Genomic DNA, 19,923 nt, shown 5'->3' on the forward strand with positions numbered 1-19,923 from the left:
AAGACTGAGAGAGGGAGAGGGGGAGGAAGAGAGAAAAGGGGAGGGGAAGAGGAGATAAGATCTAAGATAAGATCCAAAGTGACCTATGTATTCCACCTTTGAAACTTTCCCAAACCTTCCACCCCCTGATAAGCATGACTCAGGTCATTTCAGATTGAAACTGGAATCCTGGGAATAGGAGCACCCCTCCTCCACCCCAATTTAAATTAGAAAACCCACCTTTTCCTCTTAGAAAGCATCTTCTGTCTTGCTCTAAAGTTGATAACTGTGACTTCTTGAGAAAGACACCTTCCCCGAAAGATTAAAGACAACTGGAACTACCTGTGAATCATCTAAGGACTTGGGGCAAGGACAAGCAACCCCATGATGTATTTTTCACATCAATAGGGCAGCAGATCAATTTACTTTTTTTTGTCACTTTTTTATGATTGTTTCTATTAACTGTTATCACATTAGGGTGAGGAACAATTTTCCATATAAAAGAGTTTTATTCATGTACTTTACTTAAAAGTAAATCATCTCTTTCCACCATGTACTCATAACAGCATGAGCTTTACAGTACAAACATTTCTATATATTCAGACTGTGTGTATATACATATATATTATTTAATCAGTAAATTATATGCATATCTATTTACCATTGGGTGTTGAATGAAATCCACCCAGGAAAGGAGCTGATAATAGCTCAGTGGTAGAATACTTGTCCAGTATGTAAGGCTCTAGTTTTAATCCCTGATGTAAAGAGGCAAAAATAAGTGGGCTAAAAATAGCAAAATTCCCCTGTGGTGCAGACAGACTCAGACTGTTTGAAGCCTGACTCAGTGGTTTGTGTTGCCTCATACAATTGGAGCCCAACTGGAAATAGACATTGGTGTCTCACCTCATATGGCTAGTCTTGGGAGGAAACATGGTACGATAAAACTTACTTCCTCCAAATAATGATCTGTTCCCTTGAACTATAGAGGTGAAGTCAGGTAACTTCTCTTTACCGTCATAAAAAGACTCCCATCTCCTTTTTTTCATTTTTTTTTAAGTGACCACTCTCTGCCTTTTAAGTCCCTCCTGCCTCCAAATGCTTGTAAGCATGTTCTAGCACACCCCTTTTCAGATGGTGCTGGTATTTGAACCCTGGACTTAGTGCCCGGGAAGCACTCTACCAACATCCCTGGCCTGACTCCCATCTCCTTTAAGGGACATAATTCTGTCTCAGAGAATCTACCCACTGTCTTTCTATCTACCGTTTCTATTAAAACTTTTTTTTATCCATTTTGGTCTGGGAAACGCTTTCGAACCCACACTCATTGTACTCATTGGGCTCATTGTACCTGCCACAACACCTAATACCCAACACACAAAAGGACCTATCCACCATAACTGGCCATCACAGGTTTCCAAACAGGAACTGGCTGGATGAAACACAGGATGGATGAAGCATACAAATCCTATTTTTTGAAATTGCAGTTAAAGTTTTGAATATGTCATCTTTTTTCATCGTTTCATTGCTCACAGAATAAAAGGTAAATTGGAGAAAAATAAAGGAAAACTCTATTTGGCTCTCAGTGAATACTTACCACAGCCTAGCGGGTTGTTATGATAGCTTTACTCCTACTTTTTCCTTCTTGTTTCAGAAAATGATGTAAACTTGCCACACCGGAAAGGGAGGGCATGGAAGCAAGTACTTTCTCTTTAAAGAAACATGGTTTTCTGAAAAGGAAAGAACATGAGACTCATAGCCTGCTTTATTATTCTCTTGGGATTCTCTGACTTTCACTTATGGATACATTACATTTTCAGTTGATACATGACTGTTTCGAGCTTGTCTCATGGATACTGGCAGAAGACCAGACTCCTGTAGAGCCAACTGTATGGCTCCCTGTAAATGCAGTAGCCAGGGGTGTCAGTATAATATGTGAGCCAGTTCTGCAAGCCCACCCTGTTACACAGTTGTCACAGAGGTGACTCAAAAGGCCTAACCACCTTGAATGCTGATACACCCAGAATACTTCATTATGAGACAGGCATACTAAGCTTGGGATTCAATGCCTGTTAGGAAAGCAAGCCTGCCCTTTGTCAGTGGGGATTCCTTACCTTATTCTTTGTTTTTGTTTCTTTTGTTGATGTTGGTTTTTGAGATAGGTTTTCCCTGTGTTGTTTTGGCTGTCCTGGACTCACTTTGTAGACCAGGCTGGCCTGAAACTCAGTGATTCGGCCACCTCTGCCTTCCTGAGTGTTGGGATTAAAGGCGTGTGCCATCCCCCCCCCCCCCCCCTACCTTATTCTTTCAGGTTGCCAACTGAAAGCACAGACTCAAGGATGGGCACAAAGAACCTTTCGTTCTTCATACATTCAGCAAGAACATGCAGGCGTGCCCCACGTGGATTGCCTCTTTTCATGGACAATGATCTAAGTGGTTTGTCTGCCAGACTCATGACTGACTGAGGACAATTCTATGTAAAGGGGCGGTGCTAGCTGCTGTCAGCACTGAGAGCAGCTGACACTGAGCACTGAGAGAAGCATAGAAACTGTGGGCATTCGTTGATAACCTGTGATTTTGAATTTTTTATTACATTTTTATTTATTTACTTATTATTTATTTATTATGTGTGTGTTTATGCACAAGCACAGAGGTCAGATTAAAGAGGGCAGAGAAGGGTAAAGAGGACCTGAAGAAGGGTCATCTTAAAAAGTACTAAATGGATTAATCTCTTACATCACTCCTGCTGCTAGAAATCAGAGCAGAAATTACTCTCCAGAAATTAGCTTTGTTAGAAAGAGCCTTATGACTGTGGGGACCATGATCAGGCCTTGGGGGGGGGGGGGGAGATGGACATTAACAGGTGTTATGAGAACATTAGGAGAGTGAAATTAATGTCAAAAAGTAAGAAAGACAGCTGCTATGAATAGCATGGGGCAGGAGACAAAGATTCCAGAGAAAACCCCCAAAGCAAGGAGATAGGCTGACTTTCATATTATCTTTGGGGAGCAAGGCTTGTGTTTCTCAAGGTACATGCATTTCCACATGGGCTGTCAGTTCTGTCTCCAGGGTGCAAACTCGAGAGGATGCAACACTGATTTCTACAGACTGTACAGCCGGTTTCTCAGAATGACCAACTCCTTAAAGTAGAAGGAGCACATTTCTAACACATGTTAAAAATTGTATTGGCTTTACTGTCTTTTTAAAAGATAAAACAAGATAATACATGGGTAAGTAGGGCACCCTTGCTAACGCGAGCCCTTTGATATTAGGTTAATAGTCTCCCTATCCTCATAGTTTTCTCATATATTCAACAGAGCTCAAAATGATCTCCATTTCCTCAAGTTTCACAGGAATCAGTACTTACAAAGCACTTTGGGAAAAAACTGAAACCTGACGTTTAGTAGGAGCTGAACAAATCGTTCTTTCTTGTTTTCAGACCCTCTGAAATATTTCCTTTTAAGCCAGTAAAACAACAGAAATCATGTACAGTCTTATAGATGGAGAAGACAAGGAGTGTTTAAATGAGGTAAGGTATTGTTTAAGCTTTGTTTTATTTCTGATGCCAGTAAAGGAAATGTAATTCAGAACATGGCTGCTCTGGCAAGAGATCACATCCAAAGACCTTCTAGGTCTGTGTGATCTCACTGGAATACAAACATGCCTTTAATCCAGCAGACAGAAACAAGTAGATCTGAGTTCGAAGCCAGCCTGGTATTGAGCAAGCACCAGGTAAAGAAAGGTTTAGAAAAGTCGTGGTGGTACATGCCCTTAATCCCAAACAATGAAGGTAAAGATAATTTGTAGGAGGAAGCACCCAGGTTTGAAAGTGATGTTTGGATCCAACATTCTGCTGCATCCAATAAATACACCTACGCATCAAAGATAAACACTACCTCAGAGTAAAAAGCTGGAAAAGAGTTTTTCAAGCAAATGGACCCAAAAATAAGCAGGAGTGGGTATCCTAATATCTAATAAAATAGACTTTCAACCAAAACTAATCAAAAAGACGTAGAGGGGTACTACATTCTCATCAAAGGAAAAATTCACCAAGAAGACATCATAATTCTGAATATCTATGACCCAAACACAAGAGCACCTACATTCGTAAATGAAACATTATTAAGCCTTAAATCATACATCGACCCCAACACCTTAATAGTGGGAGACTTCAACACCCCACTATCACCAAGGGACAGATCATCTAGACAGAAGCCAAACAGAGAAAAAAAGGCACTTACAAACGTCCTAATTCAAATGGACCTAATACATGTCTACAGGACTTCACCCAAACTCAAAAGAGTATACATTCTTTTCAGCACCTCATGGATCGTTCTCTAAAATAGACCATATAGATGGTAACAAAGAAATCCTCAACAGATACAAGAAGATTGAAATAATCCCCTGTATACTATCTGACCACCATGGACTAAAACTGGACCTCAACAACAATGGAAATAGCAAAAAGTCTACATGCACATGCAAACTTAACAACTTACTGCTCAGTGACAGCTGGGTTAAGGATGAAATAAAGAAAGAAATTAAAGACTTCCTAGAATTCAATGAAAATGAAGGCACAACATACCCAAATTTATGGGACACAATGAAAGCAGTACTTAGAGGAAAACTCATATCACTAAGTGCCTTTAAGAAGAAATTGGTAACATCTCATACAAACAACTTAATGGCACAACTGAAAGCCCTAGGGAAAAAAAAAAAAAAAAAAAAGAAGCAGAAACACCCAAGAGGAGCAGACGGCTGGAAATAATCAAACTCAGGGCTGAAATCAACCAATTAGAAACAAATAAACAATTCAAAGAATCAATGAAACCAAGAGCTGGTTCTTTGATAAAATTAACAAGATAGACAAACCCTTAGCCAAACTAACTAAAAGGCAGAGAGAAACTATCCAAATCAGCAAAATCAGAAATGAAAAGGGTGACATAACTACAAACAATGAGGAAATCCAATCATTAGGTCGTACTACAAAAGCCTATATGCCACAAAGTTCGAAAATCTAAAAGAAATGGACAATTTTCTTGATAGGTTCCATCTACCAAAATTAAGTCAAGACCAGGTAGAAAGATTGAACAGCCCTATATCCCCCGAGGAAATTGAAGCAGCCATCAACGGCCTCCGTTCAAAAAAAAGGCCCAGGGCCAGATGGTTTCAGTGCAGAATTCTACCAGACCTTCAAAGAAGTGATAACTCCAATTCTTTCCAAATTATTCCACAAAATAGAAACAGAAGGAACATTACCAAACTCCCACAGTCACCTTAATACCTAAACCACACAAAGATCCAACAAAAAAAGAGAACTTCAGACCGATCTCTCTTATGAACATTGATGCAAAGATACTCAATAAAATCCTTGCGAACCGAATCCAAGAACACATCAAAGATATCATCCACCATGACCAAGTAGGCTTCATCCCAGGCATTCAAGGGTGGTTCAATATACGGAAATCCATCAATGTAATCCACCATATAAACAAACTGAAGGAGAAAAACCACATGGTCATCTCCCTAGATGCCGAAAAAGCATTTGACAGAATCCAACACCCATTCATGTTTAAATTCTTGGAGAGATGAGGGATACAAGGAACATACCTAAACATAGTAAAGGCAATATACAGCAAGCCTATAGCCAACATCAAACTCAATGGAGAGAAACTTAAATAAATCCCACTGAACAATAAGACAAGTAAGGGAATCAAGGGAACACAAATCGGAAAGGAAGAAGTCAAAGTTTCACTATTCGAAGATAATATGATAGTATACCTGAGTAACCCCCAAAACTCAACCAGAGAAATCCTTCAGCTGATAAAGACCTTCACCAAAGTGGCAGGATACAAAATTAACTCAAAGAAATCAGAAGCCCTCCTGTATACCCAAGACAAAAGGGCTGAGAAAGAAATCAGGGAAAAAACACACTTCATAATAGCCACTAATAACATAAAGTACCTTGAGGTGACTCTAACCAAGCAGGTGAAAGACCTGTTTGAAAAAAAAAACTTTGTCTCTGAAAAAAAAAAGTCTCTGAAGAAAGAAATTGAAGAAGACATCAGAAGATGGAAAGATCTCCCATGCTCATAGATAAGTAGGATTAACATAGTGAAATGGCCATTCTGCCAAAAGCAATCTACAGATTCAATGCAATTCCCATCAAATTACCAACACAATTCTTTACAGCTTGAAAGAAAAATTCTCAACTTCATATGGAGAAACAAAAACCCAGAATTTCCAAAACAATCCTGTACAACAACAGATTGTCTGGAGGTATCTCCATCCCCGATCTCAAGCTGTACTACAGAGCAATAATAGTAAAAACTGCTTGGTACTGGCATAGAAACAGAAAGGTGGATCAATGGAACCGAACAGAAGACCCAGAAATAAACCCACACATCTATGAATATTTGATTTTGACAAAGCAGCCAAAACCATTCAATGGAAAAAAAGACAGCATCTTCAACAAATAGTGCTGGCCCGACTGGATGTCTACATGCAGAAAAATGAAACTAGATCCATATTTATCACCCTGCACAAAACTAAAGTCCAAGTGGATCAAATACCTCAATATAAAACCAGATACTCTAAATCGATTAGAAGAAAAAGTGGGGAAGACCCTTGAACTCATTGGCACAGGAGACAACTTCCTGAACAGAACACCATCAGCACAGGCCCTAAGAGCAACAATCAATAAATGGGACCTCATGAAACTGAAAAGCTGCTGTAAAGCAAAAGACACTGTTGTTAGAACAAAACGTCAGCCTACAGATTGGGAAAGGATCTTCACCAACCCAACATCTGACAGAGGGCTGATATCTGGAATATATAAAGAACTAAAGAAGTTAAAAGGCAATAATCTAAGTAACCCAATTAAAAAATGGGGTATGGAGCTAAACAGAGAATTCTCTGTTGAAGAATATAGAATGGCAGAGAAACACATAAGGAGATGTTCAACATCCCTAGCCATCAGAGAGATGCAAATCAAAATGACCCTGAGATTTCACCTTACACCCATCAGAATGGCTAAGATAAATTTAAGACATAACACATGCTGGAGAGGCTGTGGAGAAAGGGGAACCCTCCTCCATTGCTGGTGGAAATGTAAACTGGTACAACCACTATGGAAATCAATCTGACGCTTTCTCAGACAACTAGGAATAGCACTTCCTCAAGATCCAGCCATACCACTCCTAGGCATATATCCAAAAGATGTTCAAGTACACAACAAGGACATTTGTTCAACCATTGTTTGTAGCAGCCTTATTCGTAATAGCCAGAACCTGGAAACAACCCAGATGTCCATCAACAGAGGAATGGATACAGAAATTGTGGTACTTTAAACAATGGAATACTACTCAGCAATTAAAAAAACAAGGAAATAATGAATTTTGCAGGCAAATGGTGGGATCTAGAAAAAAAAAATCATCCTGAGTGAGGCATCCCAGAAGCAGAAAGACAAACATGGTATATACTCACTTATATAGACCTATAAGATAGGATAAACATACTAAAATATGTACACCTAAAGAAGATAAACAAGAAAGAGGTCCAGGGGTAAGATGATCAATCCCCATCTAGAAGGACATTGGAAATAGGAGAAAACAAGAGGACAGTAGCCTACCACAGAAGGGACCTGAAAGACTCTACCTAGTAGTGTATCAAAGCAGATGCCACGACCCATAACCAAGCCTTCAGCAGAGTGTAGGGAATCACATGAAGGAAGGAGGAATTAGTATATCCTAGAGGAGACAGGGAGCCCCACAAGGTCCAAATATATCTGAGCACAGGGGTCTTCTATGAGACTATTTATACAACCAAGGACCATACATGGATATAACCTACAACCCCTGCTCAGACATAGCCCATGGTAGCTCAGTATCCAAGTGGGTTCCCTAGTAAGGGGGACAGGAATTGTTTCTGACATGAACTCATGAGCTTCCCCTCTCCCCTGATGGAAGAGCAGTCTTGCTAGGCCACAGATAAGGACATTGCAACCATCCTAAAGATACCTGATAAGCTAGGGCCAGACAGAAGGAGAGGAGGACACCCCCTCTCAGTGGACTCGGAAGGGGGCAGGGAGGAGATGAGGGAGGGAGGGGAGGAATGGGAGGGAAAAAGGGAGTGGGCTACAGCTGGGATACAAGTGAATGTATAAAATTATTTAAAAATTTAAAAAAAAATAAAACAAATAAATTTGAGAAATGTAAAAAAAAAAAAGTGATGTTTAATTGAGTGGCAGAAAACAATTAGAGGAAGACTTGACAGAATAGGATAGGCCCCAGTGAGAAGAGCGAGGAAAAGGCAGCTACTTAAGTGCCAATGCAGAGAGGAGAGGAGGGAGTTTTACTGGGAAAGTTTTACAGAGAGGGGTTGAGTGCAAGAACAAGCTAGACAGAACGAGCTAGAGAATGAGGAGCCTGAAAATTAGAAGACATTTCTGAAGTTAGTTTAAAGCCAAGCAGGGCAATTCCGAGGCCTAGAGAAAAGCCAGATTGAATGAGTTGGCTGGGAAGAGGAGTTTGAGCCAGAACAGCTGAATTGAACCAGCTATTCCAGAGCTCAGAAAGAACAAGAAATGGTCAGCTTATTAAGCAGTAAGTCTCAGAGGCTGAAACATTTTAGGCCTAGATTAGACTGCATGGGGGCTAAAACCTTCCAGGACTAGGTCTAGATAAGCAGCAGTACTTGACAACAATTGAAACAGGCACATAAAAGTTCCTTTTACAGATGCCCTTTCTTAAATTCTCCAAGGTTTCTCTAAACCAGCAGTTCTCAACCTGTGGGTCAAGAGCCCCTTGGAATTGCATACCAAATGTCCTGCATATCAGATATTTATATTACAATTCATAAAAGTATCAAAACTACAGTATGATGTAGCAATGAAATATTTTTATGGTTGGGGATCACCACAGCATGAGGAACCACATTAAAGGGTTGCAGCATTATTAAGGTTGAGAACCACTGCTCTAAACATTTTTGGAAATAGTAGTGTTATGCCAGGTTCACGGGACCCACAGAGACCACCAGGAGACGACTCGATGCAATTGCAAGAGAGCTTTATTACGAGAGCGATCGAACTCTGGACCCAAGTCTCACTGGCGCAGCAGTAGAGAAGTGGGACCCCGAGCTCTGAGTGAACAGGATTTTTAAAGGGAAAGTCTGTGAGCTGGGGGTTTCCATGGCAGCAAGCAGGGGGGCACAAGCCTTGGCATTACAGAATTGGGTGAAGTTTAGCAGGGCGGGGTGACCTTTTCTGAGGCACATAATCACAATGGCTAAGGCATATAATCACAATGGCTATTTTTCTAAACCATATCTGAAACATTGGGGAGAATTTTCCCACCCGATTCTCAACCGATTCCCATTGATTATTGCCAGGGAGTTTGTCTCTATTTTCTATGAAGCATTTATTATGTTATATTTCCTGGAGGCTGTTGCTAGGAGAGTTAACTTTGTTTTCTGCCAGGTGTACATTCTGTGATATTTCCTGGTACCTGAATTCAGTTCCCAGTCAAGATCTTTATTTCAAAATGGAGTTATATTCAGGCTATCTTAAGCTCTTCAGTAGCATACTGTGTTAATGTCCTCAGTGAAATAAAAACCCTCATCCAGTTTTTGAGTAGTAGTTGACAAAGTGCTGTTTATCTATTTGGATTGTTTTCTTCCATATATCTTAGACATGTTGCTTTGCTCATTGGCAATTTTATTCTTTAGTGGAAACTTAATTTTGAAATACACATAATCCAATCCCTTTATTTAAAAAAAATTACTTTTATGTGTGTATGTATGTGTGTCTGCATGCATGCATGTCACTTGTATGCGGGTGCCAGCAGAGGCCAGAGAAGGGTGGTCACCCCCTCAAGCTGGAGCTATAGGTGGTTGTGACACACTCAAGGTGGCTTCTGGGAACCAAAGATCCCCCAGAAGCACTTTGGGTTTTTTTTTATTAATTACTTTTTATTTTATGTGTATGAGTGTTTACCTGCATGTATGTATGATCGCCATATGTGTGTCTAGTGCCTGAATAAGCCAGAAAAGGACATCTAGTCCCCTGGAACAGGAGTCACAGACAGTTCTAAGATGCCCTGTTTTTGCCTGGGAACTAACCCATGGTGCTCTCAACTACGGAACCATCTCTCCAGCCTTGTAACCAGTAACTTTGTGTATTTGTTTGTTTGTGGACAGGGTCTCAGTATGTAGACTAGACTGGCTTTGAACTAAGAGATCTGCTGGCCTCAGCCTCCTGAGTAATGGAAGTAAAGACGTTTAGCCACCATGCTGGGCCCATTAACTTTGTATATCAAGAAATGGACACTTTGAGATCCTTTATTTCAAACTACAGGTAATTAAATGAGCTTTTAATGAACTTCCTCCAGTACAGACATTTCAGTAATTTTTTTTCTAACTTAGTAAACCATTTCACCTTTCTTTTGAGTTCCACTTAAACGAAGCAGCTTACTGCCTAAAATAGTAACCTGGAAGTAAATACAGCTTTCCAATCACACAAAGTTTCTCTTGAGATCATCTGTAGACAACCAATCAGAGACTTTGCCTGGGAGCTGGCTCCTGATTGGTGAAAGGAAATTGAACCAATAGAATGTCAAAGAGCAAGAAAGAAAGAAAGAAAAAAAAAAGCATAGCAACAACAGAGTTTGCTGTCCTCACTACCTTCAGCCTAGGCAAACCTGGACTCCTTCATCCCAAATGACTTGGCCCCTGCATTTTATATGAAGGCTCTGATTTACCATACTGTGGCAATCCATCTGGTAACATGGCAATCCAGTACAGACCGGAAGAGAAAACTGAGCAACACAGCTAAAATGCAGTGTATTCCCAGGTAAAACGAATGCTTTCATCTAAAGTGGATTGCTCTGATAAGTTTCAGCTAAAGAGCAGGAGAAAGCCCCCAGTGACAGGAACCCTGTCTGTGAACTGTGTCATCTGAGTGTCAGCAGCTGTTTAAAAGGATTCCCTACCAAGTGTGAATCCACAGCCAGGCAGGAATTGTTGCTAGCTCAGGGTCCCTGCGGCCAGGCAATGTGGGGGAAGGTCTTCCCTTGTGCTTCTTCTAGAAGAAATTGTAATCACAGTGTGTGCTTTCCTTATTTACAGGGTCCACATCGTGGAAACAGGATGAAACTGACCAGTGAGAAGTTGCCCCCAAACCCTTTCTCTCTATCTCAGTATGATGATCAACAACAAAAATTCTTCCAATGGAAGCAGGAAATGCCTGGTATAAATCTGAATATTTAATCTTTGCTTGGAAAATATCTTCACTGAAATTCCATGCATGCTAGAATAAACAACGAAAAAATATATACCTATGGTTTCCAGGAGGTAGTTAATATTATACTCTTTTCTGACTTTCCTGGAAATTGTGACCTTCTTATTCAGACAACAAATTGACCCTGGAGGTGTCTGGCAATTCAATCCTGAATATGATTTTTTTTTTCACCCTCGGGATTTAAGGATTCACTTCTAACTAAGAAAGAGAAGCCAGATGTTGCTTCTTTCAGAGACTGCAACACTGCTTTGCTTCAACTGGCTTATTTAAAGCTATTTTTATATATGCCTTTAAAATTAAACTAGAAGTGGTCAGCTCATTTGATTAGTTAGGTCTAAGTATGGCTCAAGCTAAGACTTTAACTCACCTGCAAGACTGCCCAGTGCATGCACCGACTGCATTTGAGTGCCTGTCTGGCAGTGAGCAGTGGTCTCAGACTCAATCAGCAGCTCTTGATTGTGCCAGCTGTCATGTTACATGCTGTGATCATGATTCTATTTAGGTTATCTTCTTTTTTCTCAGCTAAGTTTTAGGACCTAGAAGTTGAGGAGAAACTGGTATTAACAGCATGTAATGCATCCTCCATTATATATGGGCTTCATATTATGTAGTTAACACAGTTTTTACCTTTCTGAATCAGATTATCGCCGCCATTCTAATTTGGTGGATAGAGCACTGCAGTTCCTGAAAGAAAGAATAAAAAATGGGGATGCTATGGCATATTTCCTAAGAGGTCAACTCTATTTCGAAGAGGTAGCATTTTTAATATTTCTTATATAATTATATTGTTAGGACATAATTGTTGGGGTTATTAATGTAGCAGCAGAACAATTGCAGAGGGTAAACAAGGCCCTGTGCCCCACCCACAACATCACACACACACATGAAAAGCAGACACAGAAGACGGTCACAGCAAACTTTCAACCTTCCCACATTGTTATGCCAGAGAAATGCTGCAAAATCACATAGGCTGTAGTTGCGGCTTTAAGTGTGGCACACAAATACAAGATTAAGGAGATATCTGAACTTTCACAAAAGTTATTCTAAAGGGTCATTTTGAAAAAACTGCTTTCACACTGCAAACTGAAAATGTAAGCTTTATGGTTTTATTCATAATGTATGATATCATTCCCAAGCAATTTAACAATTAATATTAACAATAATTGAAGTCCCTGGTTATTTGGTATGGAAAGTAGCTTTTCATATATCCTATACAGCACATGTGGAGACCATTTCCTTGTTTACCCACATTATGGTGGAATAGCTTAGTAGGTAGATATAAGAAAAATTCTGTGTGCTAGCATGTCGGCTCCAGTAATAGAGCTTCAATTATTCATCAAAGGATTGTCAAAGGATTGTCCCAACCCCTCATGATCCTTTGAGCACTCTAGAAATTATTAGTCATAGATTCTGTTCTCTCTAACCTTTTGATATTGGTACCGTCATTTACTCTCTATATAAATATCTTCTGATGCCTCAGTGTGCACAACCTCTCTGAGATGGCACTGCCCGGTGACTTAAAACGATGTCTTCTCAGTTTGAGCTGTCAGTTCCAATATGGCTGCATCATTTGTTAACTGTGTATCCTTAGGCACAAACAACCATTGGATGCTTCAGTTTGAGGTCACTTTAAATACATAATAAAATGCATTTAATAAAACACACAAAACATATTCTCTGGGTTTTTCAGGGCTGGTATGAAGAAGCCTTAGCACAGTTTGAAGAAATCCAGGAGAATGACCATCAAGCAATTTATCAGCTAGGAGTGATGTATTATGATGGGTTGGGCACTGAACCCAATGCTGTAAGTTATTGTTTTCTTCATAATGTCTAAGATTTCACCGCCACTGGGTTACTTGGTGCAGCCAAATTGTTTTCAGAATCTCTATTTTTTTTTTTACATCTTAGTATTTAATTTTCTTGGTATTTTAAAGAATATTGATATTATTATATACATTTATAAAAGACAAAGTTAATTTCTTTTGGTCCCTTCCTGTTTTGTCGCCCTTCAGCTCTAACCATAAGTTGGCAGTCTCTTCACAGATTTAGCTATCAGATTTAACTAGATTTAGCTATCAGAAACATGAGCCTCTCTGTATTTGAACTTGAGTGAACATCCCCAACTGCTACAGAAATGCTCAGTCTTTCCGTTGAGTTTCTCCTCCATATGAACAACAAGGAGTGATCCTCAGGAAAGGCTTCTGTGTTGAAGGTGCCACTGTAGTTTTGTGGCGAGCTGGTCTAGTGAAATAAGCATCCACTGCCACGAAGGACCATTTGATCTCTCCTGAAAGGCAGTCTACTGCTGAGTTCGCTTTATTGTGGTCCAGGTATGAGCAAAAACTCGGGCTCTTCTTCTGACAATGGTTCTCAGGGATAACAACATGCCCTTTCATAGTTTCCTGAAAATATTATAACTATCCTTACTCTCACATTAGGAATTTTTCATAAAATTTGCATAAAAGAATTCTTATATATGGTACAAATAGTACAAATGTCTATAGTTTTAAATTTTGTGAGGCCGAACTTGTAAACAAGCACTGTGTGTGCGAAAGATTTTAATAAGCTTGCGTGAAAAATTACACTGTCAGCTTGCCACAGAATTTCTCAGTTGCACAATATGAGTCCTCAAGGGTCATTTGTATAATTCAGCTTCTGTAATGCATCATAAAAGTGTTCCTTGCTATCATTAGCTGTTAACATGCTGTTGAAGATATTTCCCTTATTTTTAAAAGAATGATTAGAAAGCTATACAAATAAGAATAGAATTTAGAAAATAAAAATTGAATCACTTCAAATTCTACCATCAACTGTGAATACTTATGAATGGTACACAATTATGACACAGGTAGTAATATTATAACATAGATTATGTTTATTGATGAAGGACTCCCAAAAGTCTTATATTAAAAAAAAATTATACAGGTCAGCAAAAAGGCTAAAAATGGGTAAAAGTACTTGCTGAGCAAGCCAGACAACCTAAGTTTAATCCCTGCACATCATGGTAAAAGAAAAGTATTAATTCACAAAAGTCCTCCTTTGGCCTCTAGACATGCACCAGTGCACGTGTGAATCCACACAAAAAATTTATTTTAAAAAAATGAAAATTAAAAACATTGAAATGGAATGGATGTTAAAGCCCTGTATTAAAGTTTTCTGTGTGTATCTTTATAAGCAATCTATCAATAACAAAAAGTGTGACAGGATATATCTGGGTTATACACATTATGCCACTTTGTATAAGGGAGCTGAGCATCCATGACTTTTGTACCCATGAAGCTTTTGGAACCAATCACTGAGGAGGACAAAGAATAACTGTATACGTGTACTGTATACATGTGTGTCTATGCACATACATATAACAATTATATACATACATATATATTTACATAAATATTTTCAAACAATCATACACTATATACCAATTTGGTTTTTTTTAAGTGAATTTTTTCTTTTAATTCTTTATTAATTACACTTTATTCACTTTGTATCCCCCCTGTGATTTCCTCCCTCCTCCCATCCCAATCCCTCCCTTCCTCTACCCTCTGCATGCATGCCCCTCCCCAAGTCCACTGATAGGGGCAGTCCTCTTTTCCTTCCTTCTGATCCTAGTCTATCAAGTCTTGGCTGCATTGTCTTCCTCTGTGGCCTGGTAATGCTGCTTCCCCCTCAGGGGGAGGTAATTAAAGAGCAGGCCAATCAGTTCATGTCAGAGACAGTCCCTGTTCCTATTACAATGGAACCCACTTGGATACTGAACTGCCATGGGCTCCATCTGTGCAGGGGTCTTAGGTTATCTCCATGTATGGTCCTTGGTTGGAGTATCAGTCTCAGGAAAGACCCCGTGCTCAGATTTTTTGGTTCTCTTGTTCTCCTTGTGGAGCTCCTGTCCTCTCCAAGTCTTACTATTTCCCACTTCTTTCATATGATTCCCTGCTGCCCAAAGTTTGGCCATAAGTCTCAGCATCGGTATATACCAATTTGTAATAGCATTTTTACTGTAACAATTTTGGATGCCCTTCCTTGTTAATGAACATAATCTATATATCATAACTCTAATACCGGCACTGTAATCAATTGCGCATCAATAATAATTTTAACACCTATGTATGTTATCTTGCTAAAGATAAGGGTCAAAAAAACTGAGTTTTGGGGATCATTATTAAACTTTTTGCTTTCTCATTCCAGTTGCCCTTTCTCATTGAACAATTAAATGTCATATGCTACCCAAATAACAATTCCAAACTTAATTTTTCTAGGCTTTTTTTGTTTGGTTTTGTTTTTGTAGTCACAGAGACAAGGTTTCCCTCTGTAGCACTGGCTATCCTGGACTGGCTTTGTAGAGCAGGCTGGCCTTGAACTGACAGAGATCGGCCTGCCTCTGCCTCCCTAAGTGCTGGGATTAAGGCGTGTGCCACCATGCGTGGCTTTCCAAACTTACTTTTTAGCTTTGAAAGGTACTTAGACTTTGTCAAATGCTTTTTCAGCATCTAGGGAGATTATCATGTGGTTTTTTTCTTTCAGTTTGTTAATATGGTGGATCACATTGATGGATTTCCGTATATTGAACCACCCCTGCATACCTGGGATGAAGCCTACTTGGTCATAGTGGATAATATCTTTGATGTGTTCTTGGATCCGGTTTGCAAGTATTTTGTTAAGTATTTTTGCATCAATGTTCATAAGGGAGATTGGCCTGAAATTCTCTTTCTTTGTTGAGTCTTTGTGAGGTTTAGGTACCAAGGTGATTGTGGCTTCATAGAATGAATTTGGTAATGTTCCTTCTGTTTCTATTTTGTGGAATAGTTTGAAGAGAATTGGAGTTAGCTCTTCTTTGAAGGTCTGGTAGAATTCTGCGCTGAAGCCATCTGGTCCTGGGCTTTTTTTGGATGGGAGACTTTTGATGACTGCTTCTATTTCTTTGGGGGATATAGGACTATTTAGTTGATTTACCTGGTCCTGATTCAGCTTTGGTGAGTCAAATCGATCAAGAAAATTGTCCATTTCATTTAGATTTTCAAATTTTGTGGCATATAGACTTTTGAAGTAAGTCCTAATGATTGTTTGGATTTCCTCAGTGTCTGTAGTTATGTCCCCCCTTTCATTTCTGATTTTGTTGATTTGGGTGGTGTCTCTCTGCCTTTTAGTTAGCTTGGCTAAGGGTTTGTCGATCTTGTTGATTTTCTCAAAGAACCAGCTCTTGGTTTCATTGATTCTTTGAATTGTTTTATTTGTTTCTAATTGATTGATTTCAGCCCTGAGTTTGATTATTTCCAGCCGTCTACTCCTTTTTGGTGTGTCTGCTTCTTCTTTTTCTAGGGTTTTTAAGTGGGCCATTAAGTTGCTTGAATGAGCTGTCTCGAATTTCTTCTTGAAGGCACTTAGTGCTATAAACTTTCCTCTTAGCACTGCTTTCATTGTGTCCCACAAGTTAGGGTATGTTGTGTCTTCATTTTCAAACATCCATTCATGTTTAAAGTACTGGAGAGATCAGGGATACAAGGCACATATCTAAACATAGTAAAGGCGATATACAGCAAGCCTATAGCCAACATCAAACTGAACGGAGAGAAACTTAAAGCAATCCCTCTGAAATCAGGGACAAGACAAGGCTGCCCACTCTCTCCATATCTCTTCAACATAGTGCTGGAAGTCCTTGCTAGAGCAATAAGACAGTCGAAGGAGATCAAGGGGATACAGATGGGAAAAGAAGAAGTCAAATTATCACTATTTGCAGATGATATGATAGTATATATGAGTGACCCCAAAAACTCTTCCAGGGAACTCCTACAGCTGATAAACACCTTCAGCAAAGTGGCCGGATATAAAATTAACTCAAAAAAATCAGTAGCACTCCTGTATACAAAAGACAAAAGGGCTGAGAAAGAAATTAGAGAAACAACACCATTCACAATAGCCACAAATGACATAAAGTACCTTGGCGTAACCCTAACCAAGCAAGTCAAAGACTTGTATGAAAAAAATTTCAAGTCTCTGAAGAAAGAATTAGAGGAAGATATGAGAAGATGGAAAGATCTCCCATGCTCATGGCTTGGCAGGATTAACATAGTAAAAATGGCCATCTTACCAAAAGCAATCTACAGATTTAATGCAATTCCCATCAAATTGCCAACACAATTCTTTACAGACCTGGAAAGAAAAATTCTCAACTTCGTATGGAATAACAAGAAACCGAGAATTGCTAAAACAATCCTCTACAATAAAAGATCTTCTGGAGGTATCTCCATCCCTGATCTCAAGCTGTACTATAGAGCAACAGTTATAAAAACTGCATGGTACTGGCATAGAAACAGAATGGTGGATCAATGGAATCGAACAGAAGACCCAGAAATAAACCCACACACTTACGGACACCTGATTTTTGACAAAGATGCCAAAACCATACAATGGAAAAAAGATAGCATCTTTAACAAATGGTGCTGGTCCAACTGGATGTCTACATGTAGAAAAATGCAAATAGATCCATACTTATCACCCTGCACAAAACTGAAGTCCAAGTGGATCAAAGACCTCAACATAAAACCAGGCACATTAAATCGGCTAGAAAAAAAAGTGGGGAATACCCTAGAACTCATTGGTACAGGAGAAAACTTCCTGAACAGAACTCCAACAGCACAGGCTCTAAGAGCAACAATCAATAAATGGGACCTCATGAAATTGAAAAGCTTCTGTAAAGCAAAGGACACTGTCATCAAAACAAAGCGACTGCCTACAGATTGGGAAAGAATCATCACCAACCCTCTATCTGACAGAGGACTCATATCCAATATATATAAAGAACTAAACAAGCTGAAAAGCAACAAACCAAGTAATCCACTTAAAAAATGGGGAACAGAGCTAAAGAGAGAATTCTCTGCAGAGGAATATCGAATGGCAGAGAAGCACTTAAAGAAATGCTCAACCTCATTAGCCATTAGGGAAATGCAAATCAAAACAACCCTGAGATTTCACCTTACACCCATCAGAATGGCCAAGATGAAAATCTCAAGGGACAACACATGCTGGAGAGGTTGTGGAGAAAGGGGAACCCTTCTCCACTGCTGGTGGGAATGTAAACTGGTACAACCACTCTGGAAATCAATCTGGCGCTTTCTCAGACAACTAGGAATAGCGCTTCCTCAAGATCCAGCCATACCACTCCTAGGCATATACCCAAAAGAGGCGCAAGTACACAAAAAGGACATTTGTTCAACCATGTTTGTAGCAGCTTTATTTGTAATAGCCAGAAGCTGGAAACAACCCAGATGCCCCTCAACTGAAGAATGGATGCAGAAACTGTGGTACATCTATACAATGGAGTATTACTCAGCAATGAAAAATAAGGAAATCATGAAATTTGCAGGTAAATGGTGGGACCTGGAAAGGATCATCCTGAGTGAGTTGACCCAGAAGCAAAAAGACACTCACGGTATATACTCACTCATATAAACATACAATATAGAATAAACCCACTAAAAGCTGTACATCTAAACAAACTAAGCAAAAGAGAGGACCCTAACTAAAATGTTCAATCCCCATCCTGAAAGGCAAAGAGGATGGACATCAGAAGAAAACCAAAATAGGAAACAACCTCGGAACCCGCTACAGAGGGCCTCTGAAAGCCAGAAGAAAACAGGAAACAACCTTGAAACCTGCCACAGAGGGCCTCTGAAAGCTTCTGCAGTATAGATTGTCAAAGCAGATGCTGAGCCTGATGGCCAACTAATGGGCAGAGTGAATGGAATTTTATGTAAGAAGTGGGAAATAGTAAGAGCTGGAGGGAACGGGAACTCCACAAGCAGAGCAACAGAACAAGATAATTTGAACACAGGGAACTTCCCAGAGACTCATACTCCAACCAAGGACTATTTGTGGAGATGACCTGGAACCCCTGCACAGGTGTAGCCCATGGCAGTTCAGTGTCCAAGTGGGTTCCATAGTAATGGGAAGAGGGACTGCCTCTGACATAATCTGATTGGCCTGCTCGTTGATCACTTCCCCCTGAGAGGGGAGCAGCCTTACCAGGCCACAGTAGAGAACAATGCAGCCACTTTTGATGAGATCTGATAGACTAAGATCAGAAAGAAGGAGAGGAGAACCTCCCCTATCAGTGGACTTGGGGAGTGGCATGCATGCAGAAAGGGGAGGGAGGGTGGGATCGGCAGGGGAGGAGGGAGGGGCTCATGGGGGGATACAAAATGAATAAAGTGTAATTAATAAAAAAAAATAAAAGATTTAAAAAAAAAAAAAAAGAAAGGTACTTAGACATACCTTGCTGTGTTCACTAGCTATCCATAGGGTTAAAATGCTAACTTTGATATGCGTGCAGGTTTTCTACTCCTGGCTTCCCCAGAGGTTTCAGTCTGTAGCTTCACCACTTGCAGTCTGGTCTTGTGAATATTGGTTAATATTCTGAACTCTTAAAAACAAAACAGAAAAAAAAAAAAACAAATGAACAAAAAAAATCCCACAGGACATAGAAATATCCAATATTCATTTTTAAATTTTTTAATCTTGCATAAAGCTATAAGTAGGTCTATAAGGTCTATAAGCTAATACCTTACATGCCTGGCATTTTCTTTTATTTTTTACTCCTTTTTCTCTTACAATGAAACAAATGAACAGATGATAGATAAGAGGAATATTTTCATTAA

At 39.6% G+C, this 19,923-nt stretch overlaps 2 protein-coding genes across 3 annotated transcripts in view; one reads left to right on the plus strand and one right to left on the minus strand.

The window, feature by feature from the left end:
* The window catches only part of Snx25 (sorting nexin 25), a 148,081-nt gene that overhangs the window by 2,762 nt on the left and 125,396 nt on the right, over positions 1 to 19,923 (minus strand). Inside the window, exons 20-23 of the transcript XR_008718584.1 lie at positions 19,541 to 19,688; positions 11,897 to 11,953; positions 11,637 to 11,805; positions 1,574 to 1,706 (exon numbers count right to left, since the gene is read on the minus strand). The gene's annotated coding sequence lies outside the window, so the exon portion shown is untranslated. The remainder of the gene's footprint in view (positions 1 to 1,573; positions 1,707 to 11,636; positions 11,806 to 11,896; positions 11,954 to 19,540; positions 19,689 to 19,923) is intronic.
* The window catches only part of Lrp2bp (LRP2 binding protein), a 34,328-nt gene that overhangs the window by 2,439 nt on the left and 11,966 nt on the right, over positions 1 to 19,923 (plus strand). The window contains exons 2-5 of one of the 2 annotated variants that reach the window (XM_055593597.1): positions 3,416 to 3,505; positions 11,098 to 11,218; positions 11,910 to 12,022; positions 12,960 to 13,073. In XM_055593597.1, the coding sequence (XP_055449572.1) occupies positions 3,461 to 3,505; positions 11,098 to 11,218; positions 11,910 to 12,022; positions 12,960 to 13,073 (393 nt within the window). In that variant the 5' untranslated portion in view covers positions 3,416 to 3,460. Of the gene's footprint in view, positions 1 to 3,415; positions 3,506 to 10,293; positions 10,328 to 11,097; positions 11,219 to 11,909; positions 12,023 to 12,959; positions 13,074 to 19,923 lie in introns of those variants that run through there. The other variant, XM_055593598.1, reaches the window with a different exon arrangement.

This window comes from Psammomys obesus, unplaced genomic scaffold, assembly GCF_907164565.1.
Source record: "Psammomys obesus unplaced genomic scaffold, mPsaObe1.curated_primary_1811, whole genome shotgun sequence".
NCBI lineage: Eukaryota > Metazoa > Chordata > Mammalia > Rodentia > Muridae > Psammomys > Psammomys obesus.